Here is a 22,202-nt window from a genome sequence, read left to right as displayed (position 1 = left end):
GGGACAGGCTGGCATGGGGACAGAATGGGGACAGCCCGGCATAGGGACAGCCTGGCATTGCTGGCACGGGCACAGCCCAGCATGGGGACAGCCTGGCATAGCAGACACGGGGACAGTACGGGGACAGCCTGGCACGGGGACAGCATGGCATGGCTGGCACGGACACAGCCCAGCATGGGGACAGTATGGGGACAGCCTGGCATGGGGACAGCGTGGCATTGCCGGCACAGGGACAGCCTGGCACGGGGACAGCGTAGGGTGGGGACAGTATGGGGACAGCCTGGCACTGCTGGCACACACACAGCCTGGGGACAGCCTGGGGACAGCCTGGCACTGCTGGCACTGCTGGCACGGGGACAGCACGGGGACAGGCTGGCACTGGTGGCACACAGCTGGCACCGCCCCGTCTCCCGGCCCTGCTGGCCCGGCGGTGGCACCTCGGGGACAGCCAGGACAGGACAGGACAATCCCAATCCCAAACTCTCCCATCTCCCATTCCCGCCGTTTCCAGCGGCTCTGGAATTTCCGACATTCCCGAAATTCCCGAGGCTGCGCTGGTCGATCAGTAACGGCGGCGGGGGGAGAGCGGCGGCGACATTCCCGGGATTTCCGGGCGGGAATCGGATCCCTGGGAATTCCTGAGAATTCCAGGAGGGAATCGGATCCCTGGGAATTCCAGCAGGGAATTGGATCCCTGAGAATTCCCGGGATTTTCCGGGCAGGAATTGGATCCCTGAGCATTCCAGGTTTTCTGATCCAGGTGAGGCTTTGACTTCCTGATTTTTCCAGGATCCCTGATTTTTCCAGGATCCCTGACCTCTCCAAATGAGGCTTTGGATCTCTGATCCTTCCAAATTCCATGATTTTTCCAGGATCCTTGATTTTTCCAGGCTCTCTGATCTTCCCAGCGCAGAGTTTGGATCTCTGATCCTTCCAGATTCCCTAATTTTTCCAGGTGAGGGTTTTTGGCTTCCTGATTTTTCCAAGATCCTGATTTTTCCAGGTTTCCTGATTTTTCCAGGTTTCCTGATTTTTCCAAGATCCTGATTTTCCCAGGATCCCTGATTTTTCCAAGATCCTGCTTTTTCCAGGTTTCCTGATTTTTCCAGGCTCCCCGATCTTTCCAAATGAGGCTTTGGCTCTCTGACCCTTCCAATTTCCATGATTTTTCCAGGTGAGGATTTCTCTCCCTGATTTTTCCATGGATTTAGCTCCATTAACCCTTCCAGGTTTGCCCTCCTTGGTTTTTTCCACATTCCCTGATCCAAGTGAAGATTTCTGCCTTCCCGATTTTTCCAGGTGAAGTTTTGTCCCCCCTGGATCCCTCCAGGTTTGGATCCCAGATTTTTCCAGGTGGGGATTTGTCTCCCTGATTTTTCCAGGTTTCCTGATCCAGGTGTCATTCCAGGCTGGTTTTTCCCAGGAAAAGCTCGGGAATTTTTCCTCCCCGTGTCCCACCTGGGGACATTGAGCTTCCCGGAAATCCTGTTCCCAAAGTTTCCAGGTTATCCTGGAGCCGGGATGGGGAGTGTGGAGGAGGAATGGGAATGGAATTCCTGGGAAAGTTGGGAAAGGGAGGGAATTCAACCTTGATTCTGCCAGGGAAAAGCAGCAATCCCTGGAAAAATGCCAATCCCAGGGGAAAATGCTAATTCCAGTGAAAAATTCTAATTCCAGGGAAAATGGCAATTCCAGGGAAAAGCAGCAGTTCCAGGGAAAAATTCTAATTCCAGGGAAAAATTCCAGTCCCAAGGAAAAGCAGCAATTCCAGGGAAAAACGCCGATCATGGGGAAATGCAGGAATTCCAGGGAAAATGTCAATCTCAGGGAAAAATAGCAATTCCAGGGGAAAATTCCAATCCTAGGGAAAAATTCCAATCTCAGGGAAAAATTCCAATTCCAGGGGAAAATGGCAATTCCAGAGAAAATAGGCAATTCCAGGTGAAAATTCCAATCCCAAGGAAAAGCAGCATTCTTAGGGGAAAATGCCAATCCTGGGGAAATGTGGCAATTCCAGGGAAAAATGCCAATCCCAGGGAAAAATGCCAATCCCAGGGAAAAGCAGCAGTTCCAGGGGAAAATTCTAATTCCAGGGAAAGTGGCAGTTACAGGGAAAAATGCCAATCGTGGGGAAGTGCAGGAATTCCAGGAAAAATGGCAATCTCAGGGAAAAATGGCAATTCCAGGGGAAAATTCCAATCCCAGGGAAAAATTCCAATCCCAGGGAAAAATTCCAATCCCAGGGAAAAGTGGCGATTCCAGGGAAAATTCCCATCCCAGGATTTTCTGGGCCAAACTGGAGCTGCTGGGAAGTTTCTGCTCCCTGGGGGTCAAAGATCCGGGAATTTTGGGCTCTGATTCCCGGGATTTTTGGGCTCTGACTCCCGGGATTTTGGGCTCTGATTCCCGGGATTTTGGGCTCTGATTCCCGGGATTTTGGGCTCTGATTCCCGGGATTTTTCGCTCTGATTCCCGGGATTTTGGGCTCTGATTCCTGGGATTTTGGGCTCTGATTCCCGGGATTTTGGGCTCTGATTCCCGGGATTTTGGGCTCTGATTCCTGGGATTTTGGGCTCTGATTCCCGGGATTTTGGGTTCTGATTCCTAGGATTTTGGGCTCTGATTCCTGGATTTTTGGCTCTGATTCCTGGGATTTTGGGCTCTGATTCCCGGGATTTTGGGTTCTGATTCCTAGGATTTTGGGCTCTGATTCCCGGGATTTTGGGCTCTGATTCCCGGGAATTTTGGGCTCTGATTCCCGGGATTTTGGGCTCTGATTCCCGGGATTTTGGGCTCTGATTCCCGGGATTTTTGGGCTCTGATTCCCAGGAAAGTGGCCAAGATTCCCAAATCCTCCCCGATCCTGGGAAAACTGAGGTTTCCCAGGATTCCCATCCCTGATTTTGGATTCCTCCTGGGATAAAAATATTCCCGAAAATTCCCCGGGAATGTGGGGGTTGGAAATGACGTCATTCCCTCCTATCCCAGCCAGGAAAACTTTTCCAGGAAGAGAAAAATCCTGGAATTTTGGCCGAGGATGGATGGGATAAACCTCTGGATCTCCTTGGCTGAAATCCCAGGATTTTCCAGAGGATTTTCCAGATATTTTTGAGATTTTTTTGGCTGCACTAATCCCTTTTCCCACCTTTCCTTTTCCCACTTTTCCCAGTTTCCGGAACATTCCCAGCCGTCGGTTATTCCTGGCGCTGTTTGTCTTCTCCCGAAGGAAAAAAATCCCAAAAAATTCCAAAAAAATTCCCCAAAAATTCCTAAAAAAAGCTTCTCCAGCTCTTCCCACCCCTCTCTGCCCTTTTCCCAGGATTCTCCCAGTTGGATTCCCAGAGGAATTCCGGGATGGAGTTCTGTTCCCTCTGATTCCAGGAATTCTGAAATTAATTCTGGAATTCTGAAATTAATTCTGGAATTCCGAAATTCTGGAATTCCGGTGTGAGGTGATTCCTGTGGAATTTCTGATCTCTATGGAATTGCTGATTCCTTCCCGTGGAATTTCTGATTCTTATGGAATTTCTGCTCCCTATGGAATTTCGGCACTGGGATTTGGGAAAGGCAGGAATTCGACTCTGATTTCAAAATCCCAGGAAAAAAAGGGCAGAAAATCTGGGAATTCTCATTCCCATGGAAAAAGAGGCGAAATTGGCTCAGCTGTGACCCTCTGGGAATTCTCAGAAATCCAAGGAAATTCTCAGAAATCCAAGGAAATTCTCAGAAATCCAGGGAATTCTCAGAAATCCAAAGAAATTCTCAGAAATCCAAGGAAATTCTCAGAAATCCAAAGAAATTCTCAGAAATCCAAGGAATTCTCAGAAATCCAATGAAATTCTCAGAAATCCAGGGAATTCTCAGAAATCCATGGAAATTCTCAGAAATCCAAGGAAATTCTCAGAAATCCAAGGAAATTCTCAGAAATTCTGGGAATTCTCAGAAATCCAAGGAAATTCTGGGAATCCTCAGAAATCCAAGGAAATTCTCAGAAATCCAAGGAATTCTCAGAAATCCAAGGAAAGCTCCTGCTGCTCCCAGCAGGTTTTCCCAGCAGGGAAAATCTATTTGGAATATTTTCCAATTCCTTTTGATGTTTTTCCAACTTTTTTTTTTTTGGGTTTTTTTTCCGCTGCTGTGGGAATGAGAATCCTTGGATCATCATTCCTGAAAAATTCTGCAGATTCCTTGGGGAAAAAAGAAAAAAAGGAGGTTTTAAAAAAAAAGTTTTCTCAGTGGAGGAATCGATTCAAGGAGGGAAAATGAGTCTGCGAAATGAGATTTTGGGGAATTCAGCTTTGGAATGATTTTTAATTTTTGGAGGAATTTTTTGGGGATTTTTTGGATTGTTTTTTTGGGGTGTTCTGGTTCTGGATCTGGGCTGGGATGAGGGATATCCGTGGATTCAGGATAGGAATCCTATCAATGCGTTTGGGGTGGGATGGGATGAAGGATATCCATGGATTTGGGATGGGATGGGATGGATGGGATGGGATGAAGGATATCAATGGATTTGGGATAGGATAGGATGAAGGAAATCCATGGATTTAGGATGGGATGGGATGAAGGATATCCATGGATTTAGGACATGATGAAGGATATCCATGGATTTGGGGTGGGATGGGATGAAGGAAATCCATGGATCTGGGTTGGGATGAGGGATATCCATGGATCTGGGATGGGATGAAGGGTTGGATAGCCATGGATTTGGGATGGGATGAAGGCTATCCATGGATTTCGGATGGGACGGGATGGGATGGGATGGGATGAAGGATATCCATGGATTTAGGATGGGCAGAGGGGTTGGATGTCTGTGGATTTGGGATGGGATTGGATAGGATGGGATGGGATGAAGGAAATCCATGGATCTGGGTTGGGATGAGGGATATCCATGGATTTGGGACATGATGAAGGATGTCCATGGATTCAGGATGGGATGAAGGATATCCATGGATTTGGGATGGCATGGGATGGGATGGGATGGGCAGAAGGATATCCATGGATTTGGGATGGGATGAGGGATATCAATGGATTTGGGATAGGATGAAGGATATCCATGCATTCAGGATGGGATGGGATGGAGGATATCCATGGATTTGGGATAGATGGGATGAAGGATATCCATGGATTTAGGACATGATGAAGGAAATCCATGGATTCAGGATGGGATGTGGGATATCCATGGATTTGGGATGGGATGGGATGAAGGAAATCCATGGATTCAGGATGGGATGGGATGGGATGAAGGAAATCCATGGATTTGGGACATGATGAAGGAAATCCATGGATTCGGGATGGGATGAACCCAGGGCAGCTCCAGCGATCTCTGGGAAGATTCCTGCTGCAAAGTGGGATCTGATCCCAGAGCTCTCCCGGGAATGGCCCTGCTGGGGTTTGTGGGATCCTGTGGGAATGTCCATGGGGAGAGCAGGAATTCACTCCCGGCCATGGCCCTTCCCAGGGAAATTCCAGAGGATCCCGTGGGAATGTCCATGTCCATCCCAAAGGTTCAATCCCAGATTTCTCCTGGGGAATGGCAATTCCTGGGGGAAATTCCAGAGGATCCCATGGGAATGTCCATGTCCATCTCGACTGTCCAATCCCAGATTTCTCCTGAGGAATTCCCACTTTTTGGGAACACTCCCTGCTGGTATTGGAAGTTCCAGGGATCCCGTGAGAATGTCCATGGGGAGAGTGGGAATTCACTCCTGGACTTCTCCAGAGGATCCCATGGGAATGTCCATGTCCATCCCGACTGTCCCATCCCAGATTTCTCCTGAGGAATTCCCACTTTTTGGGAACACTCCCTGCAGGGATTGGGAGTTCCAGGGATCCCATGGGAATCTCCATGTCCATCCCGACTGTCCAATCCCAGATTTCTCCTGAGGAATGGCAATTCCTGGAGGGATTCCATGGGATCCCGTGGGAATCTCCATGTCCATCCCTGGTCCCAATCCCAGATCCCCCTGAGGGATCCCCACTTTTCGGCAACACTCCCCACTGTCCCGGCTGTCCCCCGTGTCCCTCCGGCCATCTCCCCGCCATGTCACTCCCATCCCGGCTCCGGCTGACCCTCGGTGTCCCCGCAGGTCCCCCGGCGCGCTGCGGGCACGGAGCGGGGCACGGAGCGGGTGCGGGCCGCCCGCCGCGGCGCTCGGTGCCTCGCGGAGCATGCCGCTGAGCCCCGCGGGCAGCCAGCATGAGAGCCCCGAGTCACCTCCGCCGCCGCCCGAGCGCCAGCCCCGCAGCGGCGAGCCGAGCCCCGGCCTGCGGGAGGAGCCGCGCCTGGAGGCGGCCCGAGGCCCCGGCGGGCCCCGCTCGCCCAAGCTGGCCGCGCCGATCCGCATGGAGGAACCGGCGCCAGGCGCCATCGTGGTGCGCATCGGCATCCCCGACCTGCAGCAGACGGTGAGCGGGGAGGAGGGAGGAGGGAGAGAGGGAGGGATGGGGAAGGGAAGGGAAGGAGGGGGAGAGAGCCGAGCGGCCGCAGAGAGCGGGGAGGTGCGGGAGGAGCGGGATTGTGACTCTGCCGAGCCGGGGGAGCCGTGCCGGTCCGCAATGGGGTCCGCATCCTGAGCGGTGCCGGTCCACAATGGGGTCCGCATCCGGAGCGGTGCCGGTCCTCAATGGGGTCCGCATCCTGAGCGGTGCCGGTCCGCAATGGGATCCGCATCCCGATGGGTCCCGGTTCTCACCCGGATCGCATTCCTCGCGGTCCTGATCCGCACTGGGATCCGCACCCGGACTGCTCCTGACCCAAACCCAGCCCGATCCCAATCCGCACTGGGATCTGCATCCCGAGCGGTCCCGGTTCTCACCCGGATCCGCACCCTGGCCCCGACCTGGCCCCGACCCAAACCCAGACTGGTCCCGATCCGCATCCTGATCCGCATCCCGAGCGGTGCCGACCCGTTCCCGGACTGGCCCAGAAGCAAACCCAGAGCGGTCCCGATCCGCATCCCGCCGGTCCTTATCCGTACCCTGACGGCAACCGGACCGATCCCGACCCAAACCCAGACCGGCCCCGATCCGCACCCTGATCCGCACCCCAACCGGACCGATCCCGACCCAAACCCAAACCGGCCCCGACCCGCACCCCGATCCGCACCGTAACCGGACCGATCCCGACCCAAACCCAAACCCAGACCGGCCCCGACCCGCACCCTGATCCGCACCCCAACCGGACCGATCCCGACCCGCACCCCGATCGGCTCCGCTCCCGATCCGCACCCCAGCCGCTCCCGGTCCCTTTCCCAGCCCCGCTCTGCATTCCGGCCGCTCCCGACCCGCACCCGGACCGGCCCTGACCCGCGCTCCGATCCACATCCCGCCCGGACCGGCCCTGCTCCGCATCCCAACCGGTCCCGGTCGCGGTCTGGCCCCGCACCGCCACCGCTGTCGCCGCGGCAGCAGCGACAAAGTTCTCCCAGCCGCGGGCGGGGGGCGAGCGGCCCGGGCCGGGCAGGACGGGTCCGCATTGTCCCACTCCTCGGTGTCCCCATGCCGCTGTCCCCTCAGGTCCCCGCAGGGCCAGGCGGCAGCGCTGCCATCCCGAGCCGCTCTGTCCCCCGCCAGGCGCCCGCGGCCACCGCGGCCGGGCTGGGAACGGCGCCGGCCTGGGACTGGGATCGGGACCGGGATTGGGATTGGGATCGGGACTGGGATTGGGATTGGGATCAGGACTGGGATTGGCTCCGGGACTGGCACCGGGATTGGGATCGGCTCCGGGATTGGGACCAGGACGGGCAGGGCCGGGCTGGGGGGTGCTGGCATGTGGTGGTCACTCGTGTCCGGGGGTGTCACGGTCAGGCTGTGGTGGGTGCTGGGAGCTCTGCTGGGCTGGACAGGAAGGGTGTGGGATGGACACAGGAGTGGTGTGGATGGACACTGGAATGGTGTGGGGTGGGATGGACACTGGAATGGTGTAGGATGGACGCTGGAATGGTCTGGGAGGTGGTGGACATTGGAATGAGGAGTGATGGACGCTGAGTTAGGTTGTGGGATGGACATTGGAATGGTGTGGGAAGGACATTGGAATGGTGTGGATGGACACAGGAATGGTGTGGGATGGGATGGACACTGGAATGGTCTGGGAGGTGGTGGACATTGGAATGAGAAGTGATGGATGCTGAGTTAGGTTGTGGGATGGACACTGGAATGGTGTGGGATGGACATTGGAATGGTGTGGGATGGACATTGGAATGGGGTAGGGAGTAATGGACATTGGAATGGTGTGGGATGGACACTGGAATGGTGTGAGGAGTGATGGACATAAGAATGGTGTTGGATGGACATAGGAATGGTATGGGATGGACACTGGAATGGTGTGGATGGACACTGGTGTGGGATGGGATGGACACTGGAATGGTGTGGATGGACACTGGAATGGTGTGGATGGACACTGGAATGGTGTGGGGTGGACACTGGAATGGTGGGGATGGACACTGGAATGGCATTGGCTGGATGCTGGAATGGTCTGGGAGGTGGTGGACATTGGAATGGGGAGTGATGGATGCTGAGTTAGGTTGTGGGATGGACACTGGAATGGTGTGGGATGGACATTGGAATGGTACGGGGAATGATGGACGCTGGAATGGGATAGGATGGGCATTAGAATGGTGTGGGATGGACATTGGAATGGTGTGGGGATGATGGACACTGGAATGGGGTGGGATAAGATGGACACTGGAATGGGGTGGATGGACATTGAAATGGTGTGGGATGGACACAGGAGTGGTGCAGATGGACACTGGAATTGTGTGGGGTGTGATGGACACTGGAATGGTGTGGGATGGACATTGCGAAGTTATGGGGATGATGGACACTGGAATGGGGTGGGATAAGATGGACACTGGAATGGGGTGGGATAAGATGGACACTGGAATGGGATGGGATAAGATGGACACTGGAATGGGGTGGGATAAGATGGACACTGGAAAGGTATGGGGATGATGGACATTGGAATGGTGTGGGGAATGATGGACACTGGAATGGTGTGGGATGGACATTGGAATGGCTGGATGGACATTGGAATGGTGTGGGATAAGATGGACACTGGAATGGGGTGGGATAAGATGGACACTGGAATTGTCTCCCCCAGCCAGAGGGAACGAGGCACTCCAGGCAAAGCTTTTCCAGGGAAAAGCAGGAATTTCCCTCCCACAGCTCCCTTCCCAAGGGAGAGCTGGAAAACGGGAATGTTCCTGGAGCAGCCTCCCTGGAATGGGGGTGGGAGAGGCTGGGGACATCCTGGGGATCCTGGGGACACCTGGGGAGTCCTGGATCTGAACGTGGATCCTCCATCCATAAATCCCTCTGGATCTCTGGATCAGAATCCAGATTCTCCATCCATAAATCCCTCTGGATCTCACCCTGGATTCTCCATCCATAAATTCCTCTGGAGCTCTGGATCCAGCCCTGGATGCTCCTCCCTGGAATTCCTCTGGATCTTTGGATCTGACCCTGGATCCTCCATCCGTAAATTTTTTTCTGGAGCTCTGGATCCAGCCCTGGATCCTCAATCTGTAAATCCTTGTGGAGCTCTGGATCTGAATCCAGATTCTCCATCCATAAATTCCTCTGGATCTGACCCTGGATTCTCCATCCATAAATTTCTCTGGATCTCTGGATTTGGCCCTGGATCCTCCAGCCATAAATCCTTGTGGATCTCTGGATCTGAATCCAGATCCTGAATCCATAAATCCCTCTGGATCTCTGGATCCTCCTCCCTGGAATCCCTCTGGATCTCTGGATTTGGCCCTGGATTCTCCATCCATAAATCCCTCTGGATCCGACCCTGGATCCTGAATCCATAAATCCCTCTGGATCTCTGGATCCATGGCTGACATCCCACAGACTTTTCCCTACAAACCCTCCCTGGAGGTGGGAATTCCTTGGGATCACCAGGAATGGCCAGGCAGCTTCCCACCCCTTTTCCCAACTCCATCCCAGCATTCCCGAGGTCAGGAATCCAGCTGGGAAAAGTCTAACTCGTTAAATTCCCATCTTTTGTCGGGAGCCTCCAGGTGGGATCTGAGGCTGGGAAGTCACTTCCTGACTTTTCCATCCCCCTTTGGAATTATCTCCACCTTTCTTTGAGGTTTATTCATCCCAAATCCTTTGAATTCCTGGGAGAAAATCTCCCCCCAGGTTTTCCGGGAATAAAGAGCTTTTTTCCTTCGGCACATCCCTGCTTTTAACTGATCCCGAGCCAGGGAAAAAGGGAAAAAAAACCTGGAAAATCCCACCTGGAATTCCGGGAGAGCTCCTCGTGGGTTACAGAGCTGCTCCGGGGAGCTGCAATTCCCAAAACCTCCGGAATTTGTCCCAACCTTTGGCCTCCCGGAGCTCAGGAAAAGTTTGGATAACGCTGGCAGATCCCAGAGCTCCGGAAAAACTGGGACAACACCCTCGGGATTGTCGGGATTGCTTCGGGCAGAGCCGGGAGGGATTTTTTCTGGAATTTCCGGGATTTCTTTCCCTTTCCTTTTCCTCTGGGCATTCCCAGCATCCTGGGGGGTGATGGGATCCCAATTCCTGGTTTTCCCACCCGGATTGTGGATCCAGGAGATCTGGAATGTCCAGAGGTGTCCAGGAGGTCTGGAATGTCCTGAAATATCCAGAGGTTTTTAGGGGGTCTGGAATGTCCTGGAATGTTCTGAGGTGTGCAGGCAGAGCTTGGAATTTTTGAAATTCTAAGGGAAAAAAGCACATGGAAAAGGGAGGGATGAGGGTGGAAATTCCTCTGTGGGAATGTGGAATTTTCCAATGGAAAAGGGAAAATATGGAAAAGGATGGATGTGAGTGGAAATCCCATTGTGGGAATTTGGATTCCAAGGATTGGGAAAACATGGAAAAAAGAGGAATGAGAGTGGAAATTCCCCTGTGGGAATGTGGATTTCAGGGAAAAAACACATGGAAAAGAGAGAAATTGGAGTGGAAATTTCTCTGTGGGAATGTGGATTCTGAGGAAAAGGGAAATATGGAAAAAAGAGGGATGAGAGAGAAAATTCGTCTGTGGGAATATGGATTCCAAGGATTGGGAAAACATGGAAAAACACATGGAAAAGGGAGGGATAGGAGTGGAAATCACACAGTGGGAATGTGGATTCTAATGGAAAAAACACATGGAAAAGGGAGGAATGAGAATGGAAATCCCACAGTGGGAATGTGGATTCCAAGGGAAAAAAGCACATGGAAAAGTTGGGATGAGGAAAGACCTCACTTCCCTTCCCACCAACTCCCAGCCTCCATCCCAAATCTCTTCCATTCCCTGTTTTCCCAGTGCTTAGATCCCAAAAAAAAAAGAGGGAAAATCAGGAATGACCCTCGGGAATTGCCCTGACCTTCCCAAAAATCCTCAGTTATCCAAAATTCCAATGGAATTTCCCCCTTTTTCAGGGGAGGATCAAACCTCAGAGGGTTGAGAGAGAAAATTTGCTTTTCGCTCGGAGCTTCCCATTGTTTTTTTTTCCATGGAAATGGAAATCCGACGGATTTCTCTCCGTGAATGGAGCAGCTGCTCTGCTTTTCATCCCTCTTTCTCTTCCCCGTCCCAATTTCCATTTTTTTTTATCCCAATTTCCATTTTTCCCATCCCCAAATTTCCATTTTTTTTTCCCCCATCCCTGCAGGTGCTCCGGGGTTGGGATTTTTCCAGGCCTGTGGATTTTTCCAGGTTTTTTTTTTTTTGGGGGGAGTTTTTTTTCCCCAAGGAGCATCGAAAAGAGGGAATTGGGCTGGAAAAGATGGAATTGGACTGGAAAAGAAAAGATGGAATTGGACTGGAAAAGATGGAATTGGACTGGAAAAGATGGAATTGGACTGGAAAAGATGGATTTGGGCTGGAAAAGAAGGAATTGAGCTGGAAAAGAAAAGATGGAATTGGGCTGGAAAAAATGGAGTGGAATGAGAATTTCCCCAAAAATGGAGTGAATCCAACGAGGGATCCCAAAAAAAAACCCTGGAAAAAATCGGGATAACCCAACTTTAATCAGAATTCCCAGGATCCCTGAGGCTGGAAAGGAATTCCAAGGTGAACTCCAAGCTGGGTTTGATCCCAACCCGGAGCCCTGAGTGGAATTCCAGGAATTCCATGGGATGGAGACTCCATGGGGAATCCTTTCCAAGGCCTGACCGATTTTTCCATGGAAAAATGATCCCAAAGATCCAATCCCAGCTCCTCCAGGGGTTTCCTGGGGGAGGAATTTTGGGATCTTCAGTGGGATCTCCAGGGTTTGGAATTTTAGGATCCTCAGTGGGAATCAGGGAAAGAATTCCGTTCATCCCGAGCAGGTGAGGAATCACCTGGAAGCTCAGAATTCTTCCAAGAGCTTCTGTTCCATTCCCATTCCAGCTGGAAAATTCCAAGGATTTGAGAACCCCCAAGATTTAGATGGAATCTGAATTTGAGGAATTCTTGGGAGGAAAAAAAATCCCTTTTTTAATATTTATATTTATATTTATTTTTATATTTATTTTTATTTATTTTTATTTATATATTTATATATTTATATATTTATATATTTATATATTTATATATTTATATATTTATATATTTATATATATTTATATATTTTTATATTTATATATTTTTATATTTTTATATTTATTTTTATTTTTATATATTTATATTTATATTTATATATTTATATTTATATTAAATTTTATATTTATTTTTATATCTATTTTTATTTTTATTTTTATTTTTATTTTTATTTTTATTTTTATTTATTATATATTTATATTTATTTCTATTCCTTACTGGGGAAAAAAAAATTCCCAAGGAAATCCAGGACAGGGAATTCAGTTATTCCCAATTATTTTTAGCGCTGAGCAAATATTTCCAAGCTCTAAATTAATTTTATTTTAATACCAATTTCTTTCCGAGCCTTCGCCTCCCATCCCTTCATTAAGCACGGAATGTTCTGTTCCCCGAAAAATCCGCGGAAAACGGAAAAATGGGATTTCTGTTTTCCATGAAAATCACCGGAATGGCTTCGTCCAGCCGGCAAATCGGCTCGGGAGGGGAAAAAAAAAGGGAATTTTGGTCGTGAAGGAATTTAAATTCATCCCGTTGCAAATGAATCCTTTCCGTCGGTCATGGATTGAGCCGAGTCGGATTTTCCTTGGAAATGGAAAAAAACTTGGAATTCACAACAACATCATCCTCCTCGGTTTGCAGGCAGATTTTGGTGATTCTGGTAAAAATTGGGAATTGCTCAGATTCCCATCGATTGAATTTGGTTTATTGTTTTCATGAAAGTGATTTGGGAATTTGGGAAATTCCCGGGATTTTGGGTTGTGCTGGAATGTTTTGGGAATTTCCGCTGCTCGGCTCCCTTTGGGAATTGTGGAAGGAATTGTTTGGGATAAATGGGATTTGTTCCTGTGGGGTTGTTTGGATTCAGGGGGGAAAAGCTGCCTAGGTGGGGTGGAGCTGCAGGATTCCCACGTTTCCTCTGGATTAGGGGATGGAAAAATGGGATGGGGCTGGAAAAGATGGAATTGGGCTGGAAAAGATGGAATTGGGTTGGAAAAGAAGGAATGGGGCTGGAAAAACTGGGATAAGGCTGGAAAAGCTTGGATGGGATTGGAAAAGATGGAATTGGACTGGAAAAGCTTGGATGGGGCTGGAAAAGAAGGAATGGGGTTGGAAAAGATGGAATTGGGCTGGAAAAGATGAAATTGGGCTGGAAAAACTGGGATGAGGCTGGGAAAGAAGGGATTGGGCTGGGAAAGATGGGAAGGGCTGGAAAAACCTGGATGGGGCTGGAAAAGAAGGAATGAGCTGGAAAAGCTTGGATGGAACTGGAAAAAATGGAATTGGGCTGGAAAAGAAGGGATGGGGTTGGAAAAGCTAGGAAGGGCTGGAAAAAGCCTGGATGAGAATGGAAAAGTTGGGATGGGACTAGAAAAAATGGAATTGGGCTGGAAAAGATGGAATTCAGCTGGAAAAGATGGAATTGGACTGGGAAAAAAAGGATGAGCTGGAAAAACTGGGATGAGGCTGGAAAAGAAGGGAAGGAACTGGAAAAAAAGGAATTTGGCTGGAAAAGATGGAATTCAGCTGGAAAAGAAGGGATGGGGTTAGAAAAACCAGGATGAGGATGGAAAAGGTGGGAAGGACTGGAAAAACCTGGATGGGGCTGGAAAAGAAGGAATGAGCTGGAAAAGCTTGGATGGGATTGAAAAAGAAGGAATGGAGCTGGAAAAGATGGAATTGGACTGGAAAAGAAGGAATCAGCCTGGGAAAGAAGGGATGGGGTTGGAAAAAATGGAATTTGGCTGGAAAAGAAGGAATTGGGCTGGAAAAGCTGGGATGAGGCTGGAAAAGCTGGGATGGGGCAGGAAAAGACAGGATCAGGCTGGAAAAGCTGGAATTGGGCTGGAAAAACCGGGATTGGGTAGGAAAAAGCAGGAAGGGCTGTGGGCTCTGGGATCATCCCGGGATTCTCCGGAATTTCGGGAATCTCCCGGCAGCACCCTGGACAGCTCCAAGGAACCCTCATTCCCATGGAATGTGCCTTGGATTCCCAGATTTCCACGCTGGGCTCGGGATTGGGAATCTCCCCACGGATCAGGGAGTTTTCCTGGTTTGGGTTTTTCCTGCTTCCGAAGGGAAAATCCTGGAATTTTTTTTTTTTTGGTGGAGTTTCCACTTCTGGTCATTCCAGCTGCTGCTTCCCGGAGGGGATTTTTGGGATGGAAACGGCGGGGATTGGGTGAGGATGAGGTGGATTTGGGAATGAGGGAATCCCGTGGTTTCCATGGAAACCCCATGGAGGCTCCATGGGAAGGAATTTCCGACCTCGAGGGATGAGGAAAATTTGGGATGAGGAAATCAGGAAGGATTTCATGGATGTGTTTTCCTCTCCCGGTGGGAATTTCTGCCGCCTGTCAATCCCTGGAGTTGTTCCCAAGGAATTCCTGGAATTCCACTCAGGGCTCTGGGTTGGGATCAGTTCCAGCTTGGATTTGATCTCGGAATTCTTTTCCAAATTCCCAGGGATTCTAGGGTTTTCCGGGATTTTCCATGGGTGTTCCCAGCCGCTGGAATATCCCGAGTTTTCCCCAGGAATTCATTCTGGGATTGTTTTTCCTAAGGGAATTTGAGCCACAGCTGGATTTGGCTCGTTTCTCTTCCCTTTTCCATGGATTTTCCTCAACTATTTCCTCCTTTTTCTCCCCCTCACCCCTTGGTATTCCTGGAAAATCCACTCGGAATTCCAGAGGTCATTCCCAGGCTGTTTTCCCTCCTCTGCCGAGCCCGAAATGTGTGGGAATTTCCCCAAAACTCATGGAATTTTTGCTGAGTTTCCTCTGATTTTCTGGGAATGTTTTATGGAATTTTTGCTGAGTCTCCCCTGATTTTCCGGGAATGTTTTATGGAATTTTTGCTGAGTTTCCCCTGATTTTCCGGGAATGTTTTACGGAATTTTTGCTGAGTCTCCTCTGATTTTCCTGGGAATGTTTTATGGAATTTTTGCTGAGTTTCCTCTGATTTTCCGGGAATATTTCATGGAATGACTCCCTGTGGGATCTGCTCGGAGATTTGACATCCTGCCTGTTTAAAATTCCAACTTTTTCTGGTGGAATCTCCCTTTTTTGGGATATTTTTGCTGTCGGGTTCAATCTCAGATCCAACCTCACCCCATTCCCGAATCCCACATCATTTATTGCCTCAATTCCACGTTTTTCTGTGAAAAAATGAATTAATTAAATCCACCCAAACCAGAGGTCGTTAAGTAAATCCATTCCCATTATCCAAGAATTTTGTTTTTCCATGGAAAAATTAATTAATTAAACCCACCCAATTTAGAGGTCATTAAATCCATTCCCATTTTCCAGGAATTTTGCTTTTCCATGGAAAAGTTAATTAATGAAATCCACCCAATTTAGAGGTCATTAAATCCATTCCCGTTATCCAGGAATTTTGCTTTTCCATGGAAAAATCCCTTTTTCCAGGTTGTCATTTTTCCCGAGTTTCCCGGTTGGAATCAAACATTCCATTTTCAGCCAGGAGGAAAAAAATCTTTAATTAACGTCCCGACATTCACGGATCGTCGGCCTGGTTAATTAACGAGGGTTGATTAATCGGTGTTGATTAACGAACCAATCAGCAGAGCTGAAATCCTCCCCCTGCTCCCATCGGGGATCGATGGAAATTCCGAGTTTTTTTTAATCCTGTTTTTTTTTTTATGGAATTGACCTCGGCAGCTGAGCGACAGCCGAAGCTCCGGGATGGATTTGTCCTTGGGAATTACGGATGGGAAATGATTTTTGTGGGAGTTTTTATTGGGAATTCTGGAATGGTTTGGGTGGGAAAAAGAGCTTAAAGAGCCTCAAATTCCAATGGGATGATCCGAGATGATCCAACCCGGCTTGGAATTGGATAACAAAATCCCATAAAAATTCAGATATTATTAATGATCCGAGATTATCCAACCCAGCTTGGAATTGGATAACAAAATCCCATAAAAATTCAGATATTATGAATGATCCAAGATGATCCAACCCAGCTTGGAATTGGATAACAAAATCCCATAAAAATTCAGATATTATTAATGATCCGAGATTATCCAACCCAGCTTGGAATTGGATAACAAAATCCCATAAAAATTCAGATATTATTAACTATCCCAACCCACTTCTCCTATTTATTATGAATAAATACATGTTGATTAATAATGGTTAATTAATATTTATTTAATAATAATAAAGAATAATTAATTAGTAATTGATTGATTAATATTTCCCACCAAAATCCTCCTTTGCCTTTTCTTCCCGTTAAAAACTCTTCACCTTCCCCTTGGAATTCCATCGGATTTTATTTCTTCATTTATTGCAAAATAAAATCCTGATTTTATTTTGCATTAAACCAATTCTTACATTTTATTATTATTACGATTTTCCATGATTAATTCCCATTTTTTTATCCCAGCCAAAAAGCTGGAATTTTCATCCGATTTTTACACCATTTTTAAATCCACATTTCCCCAGATTTTTATTGCAGGGAAACCTCAAATCCTTGTTTTTTCCTTCCCCGGGTCGGAGTTTTCCCCCCTTTTTAAATTGGATAATTAATTTTTAATTGGATAATTAATCCCATCCTCATTTTTTGTGGGAAGCAGGAGAGGAATTTCCACTCAGACTCAGAATTAACGGCAGGAAAATCCCGATTTTAACCGGATAAAACACACATAGAAAGGAACATTCCCCCTCTTATTCCATTCATTTCCCAACTCAAAATTCCAGATTTTTCCTGGGAATCCGAGCAGGAGGCTGGAATTACTTGGGAACAGCCCTGTTTGGAATGTCAGACCAATCCCAGCCGGATTGATCCGCAGGGGAGTGGTGGATAAATTACCAACATTCCCGGGATTTCTCTGGATTCTCATTCCAACCCCGAGAGCTGCCGATTCCCGAGGTTCCCATGGAAAACAGGGATGTCTCTTCCCTGGGATTCCGTCCCCTCGGAGCATCCGGAGGGAAACGGAGGGAGGGCGAGGAAAAGATGGAAAAGAAGGTGGGAAAAGTTGGGAATTTTCGCTCCGGGATGGAGAAACCGGTGAGTGCTGGGAATTCAGACAGGTGGGGAATTCCGGTGGGAATTCTGCTGGGAATTCTGCTGGGAATTCAGGGATGGAGAGGATGAGGAGGGAGGAGCGATGTTGTCATTCCAAGTGGTTATTCCATTGGGAAAAGGGATTTTTGGGAATACCTGCAACACCCTATTTTGTGTCAACACTAAAGAGGGATGAACGAATTCAGGATATTCCATGGAAAATTGGGAAATTCAGCAGCCGGGAAAGAATTCCCAGGGTGGTTTTACTGTGGTGTTTTTCCAGGATTGGATAAAAAGGAATGGGATTTATCCAAATTCCGAGAACTTCTGGAAAGCCTGGAGAGAAGGGAAGGAGCTTGGGATGGGAAAAATTCCTGAGGATGAGTTGAGGTTTTTGGGAAAAATTCCATAGGATGAGTTGAGGTTTTTGGGGAAAAATTCCCTAGGATGATTTGAGTTTTAGGGAAAAATTCCTGTGGATGATTTGAGTTTTTTTGGGAAAAATTCCTGAGGATGATTTGAGGTTTTTTGGGAAAAATCCATAGGATGATTTGAGTTTTTTTGGGAAAAAATTCCATAGGATGATTTGAGTTTTTTTGGGAAAAATTCCTGCGGATGAGTTGAGGTTTTTGGGAAAAATTCCTGCGGATGAGTTGAGGTTTTTGGGGAAAAATCCATAGGATGAGTTGAGGTTTTTGGGAAAAACTCCATAGGATGAATTGAGGTTTTCTGGGAAAAATTCCTGTGGATGATTTGAGGTTTTTGGGGAAAAATTCTATAGGATGAATTGAGGTTTTTTGGGAAAAATTCCTGTGGATGATTTGAGGTTTTTTGGGAAAAATTCCATAGGATGAATTGAAATTTTTGGGGAAAAATTCCATAGGATGAATTGAGGATTTTGGGAAAAATTCCTGCGGATGTGTTTTTTGGGAGAATGCGGGAAAGAAAAGGGGGAGAAAATTCCAAGTTGCTTAATTTGGTGTTGAAAACTTGGGAAGGAATTTTGGGAATAAGGGTGAAAAGACACCGGATATGGCAGATCCTGGTGGGATCAGGGAAAATCCTGGAAAAGTGAGGGAAAATCCATACTGGTGATTCTTCCCGAGGGAAAATTCCAACCTCAATCCCAGAGACGGATTGGGATGAACCAACACCCTCCAGGGTGGCTTTTCCAGGGAATTGTGGGGTTTTGTTCGGAATTCCTGGTGGTTTTCCTGGTTTACTTTGGAGTGGGAAAAAAAGGGAATTTGTGGGGAATCTTGGAGTTTCTTCTATCCTGGGAAATGATGGAGCAAATCCCATGGGAAGACCTGGACAGGTTGGAAAAGGCTGGGGGATCCATGGAATTCCAGATCCAGGAAATCCCAAATCCAGGGAATTCCAGATCCAAGGAATTCCAGATCCATGGGATTCCAGATCCAGGGAATTCCAGAGATCTATGGAATCCCAGATCCAGGGAATCCCAGATCCAGGGAATTCCAGATCCAGGGAATTCCAGATCCAGGGAATCCCAGATCCCGGGAATCCCAAATCCAGGGAATTCCAGATCCAGGGAATCAGAGATCCAGGGAATTCCAGATCCATGGAACTCCAGATCCAGGAATTCCAGATCCATGGGAATCCCAGATCCAGGGAATCCTAGATTCAGGAATTCCAAATCCAGGGAATTCCAGATCCATGGAATTCCAGACTCAGGGAATTCCAGATCCATGGAATCACAGATCCAGGGAATCCCAAATCCAGGGAATTCCAGATCCAGGGAATCCCAGATCCAGGGAATTCCTCAGAATATGGAGGTCAAGGATATCCTGGCCAGGCTGGGATCACCAGCATGGAATGGCCATTCCAAGAATTTGGGAATATCGGGAATGTTGGGATGGCTGGCGCTGCCTGTGCCGCGGAAAGTTCAGAATTCCAAGATTTTTGGGTGGAATTTTTCACCACGGATCACCGGACGGGATTTAGGGAGCGAATTCCATATTAATTAATATTTTCCCACCGAAATCCTCCTTTCCCTTTTCTTCCCACTAAAAACTCTTCACCTCCCCGTTGGAATTCCGTCGGATCCAAATCCCCATTTTATTTCTCATCCAACCAAACCTTATCTTTCCTCATTCTGATTTCATTCCTGTTTTTTTCCCCCAGCCAAAAAAACTGGAATTTTTTATCCGACGCCCTTCCTGGCTGACCAACCCCTGAGTCACTGGAAAATCCCAAATCCTTTGTTTTTCCAGCTCCGAGGAGGGTTGGAGCTCCAGGCGTTTCCTGCCGGCAGTCAGATCCTCCCTCCCACCTTTTTCCCATTTTTTTTTTGGCTTTTCCCCTTTTTTTTTCTGCTTTTTCCAGTTTGGAATTCAGCTCTGGGGGTGGCAGGGCTGGGATTTTCCTCGGGAGGTGATCCAAGCCCCAAAATTCCTGGTTTTTGGGGTTTTTTTGGGTTTTTATTCCCAGCTGGTTCTTTAAACTGGTCCCAGTCTGCCTTTGGTGGGTGGAAAACTCCTCCTCTCCTCCGGGATTGTTTTTCCCTGGATATCGGAAAATCCCAAATTTTTCCCAGGATTGTGGTCAGGAATGATGGGAATGAGCTCCAGCCTGTCCCAAGGTGGGATTTGGGAGATCCCAGTGGGAATTCTCTTGGATTTTCCCAATCCTGTGGCTCTGGTTCTTTTTCCCATGAACCCACAGAAATTCCAGGAGAATCCTGTGGGATTTTCCACCCTGTGGGGATCTGGGAAGATCTCAGGATTGGAATGTTGGGAATGAATTCCAATGGTGACAAATTATCTCCCAAAGTGGGATTTAGGAGATCTCAGTGGGAATTCTCTTGGATTTTCCCAATCCTGTGGCTCTGGTTCTTTTTCCCATAAATCCACAGAAATCCCAGGAGAATCCTGTGGGATTTTCCACCCTGTGGGGTTTCGGGAAGAGCTCAGGATTGGAATGTTGGGAATGAATTCCAGTGGTGACATCCAGCTTATCCCAAAGTGGGATTTGGGAGATCCCGGTGGGAATTCTCTGGGATATTCCCAACCTTGTGGTTTAACTCTCCCTAAATCCCACAAAATCCTGGATTTCACCCTTCCCTCTCTTTCCCCCCTTTCCCACCATGGAAAACCCCACAGATTACTGTGTTTGCCTATGGATTTCCCTTTGGAATTCCCAGTGGGAGCACCCATCTTGGTTTTGGTTATTTTTTGGTTATTTTTTGTATTAAGCTATAAAAACCTCGGGAATTCCTGATTTCCCATCAGTTTAACCCTCCCTGAATCCCACAAAATCCCAAATTTCACCTTTCCCGCCTTTCCCATAATCCCCACCATGGAAAATCCCATGGATTCCTCTTTTTGCCTATGGATTTCCCCTTGGAATTCCCAGTGGGAGCATCCATTTCTTTTGGTTACATTTTCGTTATTTTTTCATATTAATCCATAAAACCCTCGAGAATTCCTCCTTTCCCATCGATTTAATCCTCCCTGAACCCCACAAAATCCCAAATTTCACCCTTCCCTCTCTTTCCCCCCTTTCCCACCATGGAAAACCCCACGGATTCCTGTTTTCTTCCTGTGCTGATTTCCCTTTGGAATTCCCAGTGGGAACACCCATATTTTTTTGTCTTAATCCATAAAACTTGGGAATTCCTCCTTTCCCATTTGTTTAACCCTCCCTGAATCCCACAAAATCCCAACTTTCACCTTTCCCGCCTTTCCCATGATCCCCACCATGGAAACTCCCATGGATTCCTCTTTTTGCCTATGGATTTCGCTTTGGAATTCCCAGTGGGAACACCCATATGTTTTTATCTTAATCCATAAAAACCTCAAGAATTCCTCCTTTCCCATCCATTTAACCCTCCCCGAATACCATAAAATCCCGAATTTCACCCTTCCCCTACCTCTTCCCCCCAATTCCCGCTATCCCAACGCGCTGAATTCCCGCCGTTTCCCGCTATCCCAACGCGCTGAATTCCCGCCGTTTCCCGCTATCCCCCGCGCTGAATTCCCGCCGTTTCCCGCTCCCGGCGCTCACCCCGTTCCCGCGGGAATCCGGTTTTGCAGAAGTGTCTGCGGCTGAACCCCGACGTGCCGGTGTGGGTGTCCAAGCAGCGCATCCTGTGCACGCTCAACCACAGCCTGAAGGATGTGCTCAACTACGGCCTCTTCCAGCCCGCCTACAACGGCCGCGCCGGGAAGTTCCTGGACGAGGAGAGGCTGCTGCGGGAATACCCGCTCAACCCCGACACGCCCGTGCCCTACCTGGAGGTGAGTGGCTGCCGAGGGGTTGGGGGGGGTTTGTTTTATTATTTTATATTGTTTTGTTTTGTTTTATTTTGTTTTATTTTGTCCTATTTTGTCCTATCCTATCCTATCCTATCCCGTTCCAATTCTATTCCATCCTATTCTATTTCTATTCTAATTCTATTCTATTCTATTCTATTCCATTCTATTCTATTCTATTCTATTCTATTCTTTTCTAATTTTGTTTTATTTTATTCTATTCTATTTATAATTCTATTCTAATTCTGTTCTGTTCTATTTTATTCTATTCTATTCTAATTCTAATTAATTCTATTCTAATGTTATTCTATTCTATTCTATTCTAATTCTGTTCTATTCTATTCTAAGTCTAATTGATTCTA

At 48.1% G+C, this 22,202-nt stretch overlaps 1 protein-coding gene across 1 annotated transcript in view; it reads left to right on the top strand.

Annotated features, from left to right (window-relative positions):
- The window catches only part of LOC146443011 (SH3 and multiple ankyrin repeat domains protein 3-like), a 43,020-nt gene that overhangs the window by 15,657 nt on the left and 5,161 nt on the right, over window positions 1-22,202 (top strand). The window contains exons 3-4 of the mRNA XM_085079948.1: window positions 6,090-6,408; window positions 21,622-21,825. Coding sequence (XP_084936074.1) covers window positions 6,172-6,408; window positions 21,622-21,825 — 441 coding nt within the window. The 5' untranslated portion in view covers window positions 6,090-6,171. The remainder of the gene's footprint in view (window positions 1-6,089; window positions 6,409-21,621; window positions 21,826-22,202) is intronic.

The sequence above is a fragment of the Lichenostomus cassidix genome, chromosome 1Aa (assembly GCF_008360975.1).
Source record: "Lichenostomus cassidix isolate B80296 chromosome 1Aa, HeHo_3.0, whole genome shotgun sequence".
NCBI classification, from domain to species: Eukaryota; Metazoa; Chordata; class Aves; order Passeriformes; family Meliphagidae; genus Lichenostomus; species Lichenostomus cassidix.
Note: the sequence above shows the minus strand (reverse complement) of the source record. Positions and strands in the feature narration are given on the sequence as shown.